The sequence below is a fragment of the Pelodiscus sinensis genome, chromosome 1 (genome assembly GCF_052426305.1).
Source record: "Pelodiscus sinensis isolate ZL-2025 chromosome 1, ASM5242630v1, whole genome shotgun sequence".
Taxonomy (NCBI): Eukaryota; Metazoa; Chordata; order Testudines; family Trionychidae; genus Pelodiscus; species Pelodiscus sinensis.
In genome coordinates this window covers 108,270,864-108,285,792 of record NC_143052.1, presented here as the reverse complement: position 1 = coordinate 108,285,792, position 14,929 = coordinate 108,270,864, and the positions used below count along the sequence as shown (strand labels likewise).

Sequence of the window (14,929 nt, the reverse complement as noted above, 5' to 3'; positions counted from 1 at the left end):
TGGATCAAAAATATTTTGGCAGCTCAGCTTCTTAGAGAACAAAATAGGACCTTTAGGACATTGACAGTCAAAGTGCACCCCTTAATTAAAAAAAAAAAAAAAGTCAGATGCTAGATGCAAAGGGAAACACACAACCCAAGCGGTTAGCTGTTCAGATGGCAATGTAAAAAAAGCCTTTGATCTAAAAAGACCTACAAAAGAGCTTTGTGTAGTTTGAAGGCACATCTCTCTTGAAAAAAAAAATGGATTCAATAAACAATATTGCATCACCCATCTTGCCTTTTTTTGTAAGAGAAACTTCATCATGATCAAGGTTCTCTCCTCTGACCAGCAAAAATATTTCAGCCTAAGCATTCAAAATGAAGGATATGGACCGTCACATTTTGTTGCTTGACAGAGTTAAACATCAAGGAGAATACAAACACAGAATACTCATGAGCTTCTCTCTACAATGTCACAAAAAGATATAAACAGAATTGTTATATTCAACCTCTTCTATCTTCAGAACTTGTCTTCTAGTTTTCAAACAGCTCATTAAGTGTGATCATGCATCTTCTGGTCGCTGTTCAAGAAGGACAAAGTGACAAGTTCTTATTTTTATAGTTTTATTTGTAAAGAACATAGCATGAAAAGCTGTATTTAAATGTACTTCAAAACCTGAAAAACTCATGTCAGTTTATGATATGTTAAAGTGCTTGGTATAACAATACTTTCTGAAAATAATCCAGTTCTGATTCAGTTAGTAATAATGTAAAGACAAAATAATGATAATCATAATAATTGATTCTTTTTTTTTTTAAATCTATACAGGGCACATTTGTACATTTCAAGTTTAACACAGAATATTTCCCTATGAGATTCACACCTTCATTTGACTGAAAGACAGAAATTTCTTAATTATGCCATCAACATTACTTTAAAAAGAGAGATAATTTTGAATAAAGATAAACTAATTTCACGTCAGCTCAGAGCAAACAGATTTTTCACTGAACACAATGGAATCCAGTTAGTTTCAGAGAATTATAAATACATGTTTTATAGAGACTCAGTGATGCATTTGATTTTCTGACTTTCAATCTAGTGTACTGATGTTAATATAGTAATACTATGCAGAACTCAGACACTAGAAAGATAATATATGGTTAAAGAGTTAACTGAATAAACGTAGGTGTCAGAGGGCTTTGATCTTTCCAAAATTTCCATTTCTCAACCAAGGAAGGTGCTTTAATACTGAAGTATAAATTGTGTTAGCTTAAGAGATTGGCTTCTCACCATTCTAATGAACTAGAATGATTTCTGTAGACCTCACAGGACAAAACCTCACAGTTTCCAATTATTGAAGTAATCTACTAAAAAATACATGAAAGAATAAAATTTCATTGTAAAGAACCATACCCCCTAGGATGTCAAGTAACTAGTGAATTAGGGATTAGAGGCACTCAACTGTGCCTCATGCTTCAGAATACCTTAGGGCACCTCCAGTGTTTTATTGCATGCAAGGGAATTTTAGACATAATGTTCTTCCCATATCATTCATGTGGTGTGAAGCTTAACAAAATAAATGCGTCTCACAAGTTAAATTTTTCCATGTGCACTCATGTGTTAAGTGAAATACTATGGGTTCTTTTATCTAGTTTGTAAGGAAAAAAAATCCATATTTAAGGTTTTTAGTTAGACAGGTTTTGATTTATTCTTTAGATTTAAAAGACTACCTTTAAGTCATCCTTCCCCTCTCATGCTATGGACAGTCCTTGCCATCTATGCCTGCCTTTTAAAGACACCTCCATTTTCATTTGTACCCTAAGCTACACATTTTCCACTTAATTTTCTTGTAGTCCAGTGTCATGGCTACTTATCTTCATCAGCCGTAAGTACTTAAAAAACCTGAAAACACAACTAGGAGGATGCAGATTTCTCTGGAAAGGAAATGTAATCTACTTGCAAAAAGCCAACAGATCAATGACAAAATGGATAATTTTTCATGGTGCAATGAAGATAATTTTGATGATGGGAGGTCAGGTGGGTGGGAGGGAGGGAGGGAACATTAACACTAATTGTAGGACATTATATTGTTGGTTAGCAAATAATGAAAATTTAAACTCTGAACTCTCAGCATCACACAATAGTTTATAATTCGTTCAAAAAGTCAAGTGGTAGGGATGAATTTTCATTTATTGGCCATATCATCTGTTGACTAGCTAGAGTGGCTTGGACATCCTAAAACACACCCTTCTGATGATTTAAAGATGTTAATGTACAGATGTGGCTTCTAATCCAATCCCACTGAATTGTTCATAGCTTCCCAGGATCAGTTCTCCACAACACCAATAGTGAGACTGTGGTCCTGGATAGAACATTTTGGATGGCATTGGTCAATTCAAGCAAGAGCAGATTGATAGATTCTGAACAATTTTGTTTTGGTAAAATCTGTGCCCTTGGTTAAATCAAGAAGCAATGAAGAACCCCTCCCATGTTGAGGATAACAATTTGAATAAATGTTCAGATACTGAAATAGCTCTGCTAAGCAGAGAATGATATAGACCAGATGAGATACCTTCCTGGGCTCCTTTTCTTTTAGTCAGCCTTCTATTCATGCACCACAACTCTTGCTTCTAGTAAGACGGATGCCATCAGTTTGCTTTTCATCCTTACAGGAGATCTGGGGTGGGACTTCCTTCCTGACACCAAAATGAATGCTGTTACAAGCACTGCTCATGTGGACAGCAGCTAGCAGAGTGGTTATTTCTTATAAGCTCTCAAAAAGAGAGAGTATACCACCATCAGACCATGCATAAGCTTCATCAGCCTGGGAGGTGAATCCTTCTACCTAGTATCTTCCACAGTGCTTTACACTACTATAATTTGCAAAAGCTAGTGCTATTTTCTATCAATACTTAATACGTTTGTATTATCTAATTTACACTTTGCCTCCACCTCCCTCAGCCTGCCTTTATCCCTAATCTTTTTCAAATACTCTGAAGGAGCAGTATCTTCATCCTGCCTCACCATAGTTCACTGGATATGTTAAACTTTATCTACAAGCGAGCAGTGACTAAAATGCCCATTTTCTAATACTGTTCTGAAGGTGGCAACATGCAAGCAGGAAAGAAACATTTTTTTCTAAGCGCCTTTCATTTTCTGGATCTTGTTCCTCTTCATTATATGTATTTGGGGGGGGGGGAGGGGGGACACTTTAGCTTTCCAGACATAAAAAGCACTGTTCAAAATTCATCCAAAATCTTTTGTAGCGCACTGCAATTATGACCTACAATGTAATTTGTTATTTTAGCAAAGGAGCTCTCCCCCAAGCAAAGACTATTTATACCAAGCTGTGTGATGTCCCCAGGCATCCACTGAAGAAGTAAGTTGTGATCAAATTGATTAAACCAGTTAAACAAACAAAAGGATTTTGAACCACTGCTGAAGGTTAATAATGGCTGAGAGTTAACATACTCCCAGCTTTGCATAAATCTAATCTCAGTGGAAGGAAAATGGAATGATACTTCTCAAATATTTTCAGCCTGCTATCACCCACCTGGCTTTAAATAATCTAGCTTTTATTTTACCATGCACAACTTCAGCAGCTCCCAGTTAATCCAAGTTCTGGGTCTGTGACATTTTTGTTTCTTTAACACATTGTTAGTTTGAAACAGTAGGAGACACAAGCCTTGACACCAATTCCCCTTGCCTCTTTTTTTTATAGCTGAATAATTCCAAAGCAAAAAGTGATCCTGTGCCTCCTAGGAACACTAACTCTTCAGGATAAAGGAAGACTAGTAACTTGCCAGTATATCACAACTGGTTGAAACAGTTCTGTAGCACAGCAAAGTCGGTGTATGTGACTCTATAGCAACATGTGTGTCTCAAACAGAAACAGAGTTTGGTTTTTTTTAAATCTTCTGAACCAAGTTCTTCAACAAATCTATAAAAGCAGAAACTTCTCACAGTACGTCCTCACCTACAGACAAAAGCAGACAGCCAACCTGACTGAACAGGGACAAAATGACAAATCAAGCTATTGACACTTTTCAAATATAGTCTGGTACTGTAAAAAGAACAAACAAACAAAAAAAACAAACAAACCCCAAACCAAGCCAGATATCAGATCCTGGTAGGTTCTCTTGGAGGTTCAACAATTCCTCATGTCTAGCATTTAAACATTACATCTGCACCTAAACTTGTGCTGACTGATAAAGATTACACAAAAGATCTTAAATAATGACGACTCACAGCTTATATGCATGGAAAGGTTTGGATCTAAAACACAAAATAAGGGGAAACCATGTACAGTAAACAGTATACATTCACAACATTTCCAAGAATGAGATGAGAGCAATGGCTACACATTGCTACTTGCTGTGTTCCTTTGCAATACCTGAAAAAAGCCCTGCTGAGTTTGCACTGTATTTACACACTGACTGGCTTCTTCCTTGCTATCAAGCAGCAACACCCCTGTTCCCCCACCCTCCCACAATTGTAAGCTACTTATTTTCAGCACAAGAACATTGTCTAAGAAAAAAGTTTAAGAGTAATATAATTTCTTAAAGATAACATATTTACACACATCTAACACATGAAAATACTCTATTTTTATTCTGTTTCAAATAAACTACAATACCGCATTTTAGCTTGTCTGCAGCTTTAGGACAGTCCAGAATCTGGTGTAAACTGGGTTTCCCACTGCTACCCAATAACAGGGTGCTTTTGCTTTACAGTGATCCACTACCGCAGCATTCAAGTTCTAACAGGTCCCCAATTTTCATTTGCTTGCTGAGCAGAGAAATAGTGAAGTTCTCTTCAAAGCCATGCTAAACATCCACGCCTTTAATGAGTGACCCTTCTAGGATGATGTTGAAATCTTGTAATGTCTGTAGGACTCTGAGGAGGGAATTCACTGTCATGCGGTCCCGCAGAAGGGCATTCTCCTCATACATCCTTGTGATGGCAGGACACTCTGCTAATAATGGAATCCACTGAGGAAGCAAATGATCCCTATCAGAGAGAACAGTGGAATTAATGCAATATATTGTCCAGTAGAACTGAATCTAAAACACATCCCAGAACACATTATCAATTTTTCTATATGTGACATGTGTCATTTGCACTTAAAAGCTTCCTATTTCAGTGGGATCCTGTTTATATTATTATTTATATGCAGTGGCATCTGGAGGCCCAATTAGGTGAATATCATGTTGTTTTTAGACATTACATAAAATCATGTAGTAAGAAGTGCCCCATTCCAGTTTTCAGTAGATGTTAATTCGTTTTACTATTTCTGAATTTCTATTCGGAGAAACAGAAGCACACTATTATATTTGGGTCAATGAAAAAACCATCTAAAACTTTTAGAGTGTGCTTCAGTATAAATCTCTGACCACAGTATAGGTAAAATAATTATTTTAATTTGCTGAGGATTGACATAGGAGAATAGAGGCAGGGAAGAGATCAAAGAAGTCAGATTAATGCCATGGGAAAAGAAGCAGTTTAATTTCCAGGCTAGTAGCAATGAAAGAAAAATCCAGGGAATTCTATATCCGTGAAATGTAATTTAAAAAATAAAAATATCTAGATGCATAAGACAAAGGAAGCGAAAAAGGAAGAGATATCTATACAAGTACACAAGAATCTTATTAAGAAGGGCAGATTTTCCATCCCAAAAGGTTTTCAAAGACAAAAATAGACATGTGCTGTTTTCGTTTAGGTTATTAAAAAGAGTGGAGGAAGAAAAAGTGGACCGATTCCTCTTTTGAGGATATGCTGAACTCATAAGGCCTGTGCTTTCTGTAAAAATCACTTAAAGACAGACATGCACACAATTTCCCAGCATTAACCTGAATTTCATTAAAACTGAAAAAAATGACTTGCAGAAATGTATACACTAATCATAAAGAATAATATACATCTAACTTAAATTTCTCCTCTGCTCTTAAGAGCATTTATTTAAAAGTGGACAAGTGATACGTCCAAGATATTTTAAAGCTGGTCAATGAAGGTGTCCAATAAGAGTGATAGAACAGTCAGTTGAACAACATTGTAACATGAGAGAACACCACAGTGAAGGATGCCAATCTGTACCTAGTTCCCAGGCAAACCAGGATCTGGAATTTGCCATCCTTCCCAATGTTCCTTGGTGCAGAACTGACAGCATTTACATAGTGACAGAATGTTTTGCAAGATGATCTCTGAAGCAAGACATCCTCTTCATTGTCCCCAAACTGGTCAGTGGTTTCAAAGTAAGCAACAGCTTTCTCTGGGGAGAGAAAGTAAAACCATGCCATGATTCATAGGAAACACCCTGAAGCTACCGTAGCACCTTACAACTATGCAAAGAAAGCCATTAGAAAAAGGCAGCATGTGCCAAAAGCTACCTCACAGATACTATATATCAATATAGGGTGAAACATGGGTGTGACAGGATGTGGTCATGGAAGACCACTTGGGACTGTGCTGATCATGCCAATGATGCCTGCATTCTTGCTCTCAGGGCTCTCCACCTCCCTGTCCTTGTGGACCAGATCCTCTGGTCTCGCTCAGACAAAAGGCACAGAGCCAGGGTTACCATCCCCCTGTAGAGCAATGCAGACACTGAATCACTTCAGCTCTGGGAGGATACAGTTCTAGAGCACAACACCCAGGAAACCAACTCCAAATAAGTCCATCTTTCTCTGTGTAAAAGGTTTTCACAGGGAAAGCTCATGAGGATTCACCTCCTTTATCAACGAAAGAGAGATGCACACCATTTGCTCCCCTCAGGTAACAATTTTTTACACTTGGCCTGACAGTAAACAAAAATGTTTTTATTAAGTACAAAAAGTAGGATTTAAGTGGTTGTTTTCTCTTGTAAACAGATCAAAATAGATTTCTAAATAAAAATGAACAAAAAATGCAGGGCTAGTGCTAATTCACTAAGAAACTGGATACACGCAAATTTTTACCAAAACAGCTGCTGTTATTTCAGGCACAAGCCTCAAGACAGAGATGATCTCTTACTCTGATCTGGGCCTCCAGACTTCTTTCAAGTTCTTTTTTCTCTTAGGGTGTGCCAGGCAGTTTCCAAGTGCCAAATATAAAGGGCTGATAGCTTCCTATTTTCCTTAAACAGACTTTCCTCCAGGGCAGGAATCTTTTGTTTGGCATCCCCACTCCCATGGAAAAACACCAGGCTCAAAATGGATTTCAGTACCAAGTGGTATGGTCACATGTCTTTCTAGATCAACCACCTTCTGGACTTATAGGACAAACAAAGCTGTTTACAAGTCGTTAAGTTGATCACCAAGCCATTAGGCTTCCTGGGCACCAATAATGGCTCTCATTAGCACATTTAAAACTATAAAGACTCATGCTTCATATTTCTAACTTCACATACCAGAATGATACATGCAGCAAACAAGACACCTAAATAGAACAAATTGTAACTATAAGACTGATACAATTCAAGACCTATTTTGCATAAAACATCTTAGAATTATGCATATCCTTACACTGTTTCTTTCTTTAGCTCCTGTCCTTTTGCTTTCATTTACACTGTCCCCTCTGCTTGGGTAACTGCCCCACTTCCAATTGTGCCAGCCATTCCCTTCAAATGCCTCCTAAAACACCCACTTCTACTAGGCTAAAATACATTATTAGCTCACATCAGTTAAAAGCCCTCCCCACTCCACCCCAGCATTACGTGTGTGTTGGCGACGCAGAAAAAAACCCTGTTCATGTCCCAACTTGTCATCTTACCTGGGTTTTCCAGTTCACTTCATCTAATCTGTGCCTGTCTTAGACTGAAAGCTGCTCAGGACAGGGACTGTTTTTGTCTCACTGAACACTGTACAAACAACACTCTTAAAGGGTTATCTCGAGAAACTTGTCCTGTAGAAATGGAATGGAGCCCAAGCTTATTAAAACCGGAGGTAAAAGACAGAGGTATGCGCACTTGTGGCCATTTCCCTTTAATCCTTTCTCTGCTCTCATCCCAACGTAACGCATCAGTTTACCTATGAAATCCCAGATGAATATGTTCTTGTGGAAGATCCGAGCTGATTTAAATCCATGGTGAAAGACCTGCTCCAGTGCTGCAACCAGGCCATTTTCACCACACAGTAGAACAGTAAGGCTGCCCCTCTAGGGAACCAAAAGATACAACCATTCTTAAGTACAATGAACTTCAAAGCCCAGGTTTAACATGGGTTATTGGTACACAGATCCCCATTTCTCTGGTTATAAAAAGATTTACATTCATTTCCTCTTCTAATTACAGAAATGATAGCAAGTACCTCTTTCTCTGGCTTGTGAAAATGTTTCACAATATTGTTCACAGCTTCCCCAATTCCCTCTTGGATCTGCCCTGCATTAGGTTCTGTAAATTAATGGAAAACACAGTTGCTGAATATAACAATATTAAGACAATACACATTAAACAAACACAGACAACTAGACTTAGTTCACACGTGCAGGAAACATTCTATCTTTTATACAGGGAAAGCTCATGGAGTTATTTGCATGTAACAAACATACAACCTTCAGCTGTAGGTGACATCAAACTAATCCAATATATTGCTGGACAAACTGCACAGGCCACAGACTTGCGTTTATACATAATTTATTTCACCTAATGAATCTCTATCCATCACACACACACATGAAGTGCTCTTGAATTGCTAAGAGTTCAACTAGACTTCCGGTATAATGCAGGCTAAAGAACATCACCCAGTAATTCCTGCATCAAATCCACATCATCTTGATGAATTAGAGCATAACATTTAAAAAAAGCATCTAATGTACATTAAAAGACTTCAAGGTTGACTGAAAATCCATAGCATTCCTTGGTATGTTTATCCAATGATTACTTACCCTCGCTAAAAAAAAAAAAGTACCCCCTGTATCTGGTTTCAATGGGCCTAGCTCTAGTTTTCAGCCATTTGATCTTGCTATATTAGAGTCCTCTATTATCAGAAATCTTCTTTCTACATAGGTACTTAAAGGATGTCATCAAGTAATTTATTAATATGTTTACAAGCTGCTTAGTGCTTATAGTGTTTCTTTAATCTCCCATTTTAGCATGTTCCAGACCGTGACTCAGTCTCAGAGCTCTTTTCCAAATGCTTTCCAATTTTTCAATATAATACAATTCAGTGTTTTTATTTCTAAAATACTGATGGGCCTTCGACATATCAAAAGCAGAGGCCTCATGTGACTTGAAAGGCAACTAGAATCACTGAGCATTGCAATTCCCACCCCTGAGGAAATGCTCTGAAGACATGCACAGAGCTGCATGCATGGTTCGCAGCACTGGTTTCATGTTGCTCTCTTTAGACTATGTTTTGCATGAAAAAGAGACACTAGTAAAAGAAATAAAAATATTTAGTACTTGTGACTTTACAATAACCCTCAGAATTTTGTGCTCTTAGTGACAGGTTTTATTCCCACTGGGCAAGCGGGAAAATCCAGGTAGATTAAGTAATTTGACCAAAGTCAGCAAGCAAATCCGAGGCAGAGGCAGGGCTGGAAAGAATTATGCCTTCAGATTAAACCTAGTTTTTAGCAGTTACAATCCTGTTAAACATGCCTTTATTTTCTAGTAGTCACTATCATCAGGGTTATAGCTGTGAGCACTGTAAATGGCTTGGGCTTACTTGTATTCTTTCCTGTAAGGGAGGTGATGCTCAGTCTGCGAGCTGTGGTTGGGGATTTCTGTAGAGGGGGGGTACGGCACTGCTTCCCAAGATCATCATCTGACGTTGAAGTTATCAGTTCTCCAATAAGAATTCTCTCCAGACTGCCATCATCAACTCCCTTCCCCAGCCATCGTCCACACGGGAACCTGTGGTATGCCCCCAACAGAGAAGTTTCAACTAATGTATGATTCCAACTCAAATTCAAAGTTAAGCGTCAGCTATGACCCACCCAAACACTGTTATTTGATGGGAAATAATCTTTGGAGTCACAAACTGCCACTTAAAAAAAACAAGCCCCTCTATTTCTAAGCAATGGAAAAAGTGTCTTTAAAAAAAAAAGTGACACCCCTCACTTTGTTGATTATCCAACAAATTATCTCTTATCAAAGCTGTGCTGGCCATCCATGTTATTGACTGCAAAAAAGTAATTAAGACATAGCAATGTTAACGTTAGCTCCATTAAAAACAAAGAAAAACTACCCACGTTTGTCAAATCAAAAGGAAAACCTTCAAGCTTGTATGAAAGCATTAGACAATAGAAGACAGAAGAGTGTTACACAAAAAGTATATGATGGGGCTCTTTTAGATTCTACATATACAAAATGAAAGTGTGTAAATGTAAAACCTCAGATTAAAATACCCAATGAAGAAGACAGTTACTTATCTATACTGTAACTTTTTTCTTTGAGATGTGGGTGCAGATGTATATTCCATTCAGGTGTGCACACAGCCAGCGCACCAAAGCCAGAAAGGTGTGCTTAGCTGTATCTATCAGGGTAGTGCTTATCCCCTCTGACCCTAAAATACCCTCCCATGCCTACGCAAGGACAGCTCCATCTGAACCCTACTCAATTCCTTTCCACCCGATTCCACTACTGAATACTGAAGCGGAGTGGAAGATATTTGTGTCCAGTATTGTGTCCAGTTCTGGGCCCCACACTATAGAAAGGATGTGGATGCACTGCAGAGGGTCCAGCGGTGGGCGACCAAAACGATTAGGGGGCTGATGCGCATGACCTACGAGGAGAGGCTGAGGGATTTGGGTTTGTTTAGTCTGGAGAACAGTGAGGGGGGATTTGATAGCAGCCTTCAACTTCCTGAAGGGAGGTTCCAAAGAGGATGGAGAGAGGCTGTTCTCAGTAGTGACAAATGGCAGAACAAGGAGCAATGGTCTCAAGTTACAGTGGGGGAGGTCTAGGTTGGATATTAGGAAAAACTATTTCCCTAGGAGGGTGGTGAAGCACTGGAATGGGTTACCTAAAGAAGTGGTGGAATCTCCATCCCTAGAGGTGTTTAAGTCTCGGCTTGACAAAGCCCTGGCTGGGATGATTTAGTTGGGATTGGTCCTGCCTTGGGCAAGGGGCTGGACTTGATGACCTCCTGAGATTTCTTCCAGCTCTGATTTGGCCGGTCAGTTGGATGGATAGATAAAGGTCAGAGAACCAACATGATCTTCAACAAGCTGGCACAATAAGCATCAGTTTGGCAGGGTGCAGATTCAGTCTGAGGATGGGGAAAAGGCGTACATCAGGCCGTTACCACACTGAACGCTCCAAATCAAACTGTGGTCAGGGAAAAGGAAATGGGGCATGTCAGGTGGTGATAATCCGTATAAACATGAAAGGGGCTACAACAGAGAGAAGGCACAAGTGACAACTGATGGGTACTTCTAAACAAGTTCTCTGGCACTGGTACGCTGGACACGTGCACACGTAAGCAGAATACACATCCACAGCCATCTGAACAACTTTCATTTTCTTAAAGCTGTGCTTCTGTATTCCTGTTCAAATCTTTAGACATTTAATGGCTTTTCTTTTTTGGCCAGCTACCATTTTAAAATCAATTGTCCAAGCTTTTGGGAATGAATTTGTTTATATATAGCTGTGCTGGACAGACATAAGCCCATCATACATAAGCCTATCAATTTGACTATTAGAGATAATGGTGATAAGTACTTTAGAAATATGCCGTTTGCTCTGTCTCAGCAGACTAACAAAATCTCATACTGTCAAACTTCCCCTTGTATTTCTAACTACATCTTTCAGCTTCAGTTATAGCTTTTAAAACCTAAAAGGATCTCTGAGCATCTCTAAGGTCTAAGTCAAGTCACTTGTTTGCATAATAGTTCAGATTTAGAAAGTTAGAACCTTTAAAACTTATTGCTTACTTGTATGTGTGTCCTGTAATTTCATTTCTCACCATGACGCAATCTACCAGCCACTTGGCTAATAACCCTGAATTGTCATGACCAATCTGAACGGTTGTTAACTTTCCTAAATTCTGGCACTGAAAATGAAAGAAACAGATTAGAAAATAACCCACAATAGTTTAATTCACTATTTTGTTTAATTATGCTTTCTTTAGGAAGCATGGATTCATAACTAAGCAAACACAGCTGAAAACACATTGAGTATCCACATAATTGATGTTTCTTACTGAATAAAACAGGAACCCAGAAGGACCTCAAAACAAATTCATCGTTCTTTCAGAGATTATAATCTGTGCAGTGAGAGTTTACGATGCATAATTAGGAACTGTGTTAAGCATGGTTTGTCTAAGATAAATAGGCAAGAAAAGTGCTTTTATTTATTAAATTTGTTTTCAGTATGCTCAATTTTTCAAAAAGTATCTTGTAAATATGAATAGTCATTCTGTTGCTGGAAGCTAGTCATTATTATCAATTACTATTAAATGCCAATTTGCTTAGTCCTTCATGAAATGAAGTACCCCCCCGAAAAGTTTATGACCATGAAAGACAGATAAAGTCCAGTGCACTATTTTTTAATATTTACATTATATTATGACCAGAGGCACCAATGCAGAGTAGGCACCATTTTGCTAGATGCTATATATAGGGCATGTTCCTATTCAGAAGTTGTTACAATTTAAGACTTCAATCCTGCAAACATTTATACTGGAGAGTATCTTCACACCTTCAAACAATCCCATTGAAATCAACAGGACTATTCACATGAAGTGTTTGATGGAACAGTGCCTTAAATGAAGGGCTGGCCTTACCATGAGGTGAACTGAGGCAGCCACCTCAGGTACTAGTCTGTGTGTGGGGGGGAGGGGGCGCCACTAGGACCCAGCATGTAGAAAATTGTGTCTGCTGCTGATGCATATGTATTCTCTCTGCTCGAGATGGAGGAGTGCCATGAGAGGAGTAGAACAGGAAGAAGGCAGAATTGAGACCTTTCAAAGTTTTGGCCCAAGCGAAGGGGCATGGGGGCGTCATTTGAGCTCCCCTCAGGTGCCAAAATGTTGTGGTCCAGCACTGCTTAAATGTCAACATAGAGATTGTCTCTGTTAAATACATTATTCACACAAATGTTGTACAGCTGATGTGGGCAAGAATATAGGAGCATTGAAAAAGAAAGTGGGGTCTTTTGAAGGGATTTGAATGATAAAATGTCTGACATATTGGGAGACCATTCCATTTATAGAGGGATGATACCTGTCCCTCTCATTCCAGAGCATCTTTGCCAATACAGGGAAAAGTACTTCATTGCTATTCATTCCTGTCCAAGACTTGTTCCTCCATTAAGCCTAGCTTGGCCATGTCCCCACATACAACATCTCAGTATTTACTCAGTAAGGGTGCATCTACACAGCACCTGAAACTCAAAATAAGATGTGCAATTTGCGCTATGCAAATTGCATAGTTTATTTCAAGTCTATTTAGAAAGAGCTTATTTCGTCATTTGGCACTGTCTACACAGTGCCAAATTTCAAAATAAATTACTATTTTGAGCCATCCCTCATAGAATGAGGTTTACAGGGATGGTGAAATACCACATCTGCTATATTTCAAAATAGCAAACGCATTCAAAAGATGTGGGGTAGATATTTCGGGATACCTCTGGTATCCCGAAATAACTTTGCTGTGTAAACATACCCTAGTTGGCCTCTAGGTCAGGCTGATCTTGACTGTATGTTGCATTATTTTTTGCAGTATTTTTTATGTCATCCCATTGTTGTCTTTCAGTGTCTCCACCACCATAAATCTTCTTTGCTGTAGCCAATCCAGTACTCTCATTTCATATTCTGCTATCTTTTTTAACTTAATTTGTCTTAAAAAAATCATTCTGTTTGCTGCCTTCCATTTCTACTGCCTTCTGACGTTTGTTTCATTCAATGCAGCTGCTTCCAGGACTGAGTAATAACGTTAGTACACTGTATGATAAATTTATACTCTAGTACCAAATGCAATGGTTTTAACAGTCCATAACTGTCAACTGATTGATGAAACCAAGGCATTAATTACATCTGATGCTAAGAAGTTATGAAACTGTTCGATCAGGAAATGTTTCTATGGGTATGTCTGCACTGTACCTGGACATGCAATTTCCAGCTCAGGGAGATGTACACACAATGGCTTTGCTTGCATCAGTATACCACAAAAAGCAGCGGTACGGGCTAGCTGCCTAAGTACACACCTAGGGTATCAGAAAGGATTGCACTAGGTGATTAATCCAAGCTGTCTCTTGTGAAGGAGCAGCTACTTAAACTGCAGCTCCTCCAGCTGCAGCATAGAAGTACGTAGGGCAGGGGTGGGGAACCTCAGGCCCAGGAGCCAGATGTGGCCCCCAGCTTGAGTGGATCTGGCTTCTGAGGCTCATGGACCTGCTCCCCCAACACTGGAGAGCCAGTGGTGGTGCTCCAGCCCCACTGCTGCCCCACCGCAAGGCTGGAGCACACAAAATCTACTAGGCTAACCTTCCTAAGTTCTGGTGTGTGAGGGGAACGTGGGGAGTGTCTTTCTCCTTCTCAGTCAGGGACCATGTCAGTGAGGGTTCACCCCCACTTGTGTACAGCCCCCAATTGATTTTTCTGAGCGTCAGCGGCCCCCAACCCAAAAAAGGTTCGCCACCCGACCGAAGGGTTTGTTTTCACTTACCCCAAGATTGATACTCCAGAGATCAATTTCCCGGGGTTCGAGTTAGCAGACCTAGTAAGGACCCGCGAAAGACGCTGATGGTGCCTCGGTCAAGCCCAGTACTCCATCAGATCACAAGGAATAAGGGAAATTGACATGAGAGTCTCTCTTGACCTCTCGCAGTGGGGAATAGGGATGTTAAGAAGCGGGTATTTCACTGATCGTTTAGTCAACTACATGATTAGTCAATAAGGGAAGGAGCTCAGTCCTGGCTCGTGCCGAGTCCGGGAGCTACACCCGCTGTGGCTCTGTAGTTTAAATGTAGTAAGAGCCAGGTGGGCAGGCAGCCCGGCTCCTACTACATTTAAAGCAGGGATAGCTGCTG

General features: G+C 39.5%; 1 protein-coding gene across 4 annotated transcripts in view; it reads right to left on the bottom strand.

Moving 5' to 3' along the window:
• Positions 1-2,037: 2,037 nt before the first annotated feature.
• Positions 2,038-14,929, bottom strand: part of DENND5B (DENN domain containing 5B) — a 191,149-nt gene continuing 178,257 nt past the window's right edge. For all 4 annotated transcript variants that reach the window (XM_089782208.1, XM_075940587.2, XM_075940572.2 and 1 more), the window contains 6 exons: positions 11,833-11,951; positions 9,624-9,811; positions 8,265-8,347; positions 7,986-8,112; positions 6,076-6,250; positions 2,038-4,992 (listed from right to left, as the gene is read on the bottom strand). In XM_089782208.1, coding sequence (XP_089638334.1) covers positions 4,809-4,992; positions 6,076-6,250; positions 7,986-8,112; positions 8,265-8,347; positions 9,624-9,811; positions 11,833-11,951 — 876 coding nt within the window. In that variant the 3' untranslated portion in view covers positions 2,038-4,808. The remainder of the gene's footprint in view (positions 4,993-6,075; positions 6,251-7,985; positions 8,113-8,264; positions 8,348-9,623; positions 9,812-11,832; positions 11,952-14,929) is intronic.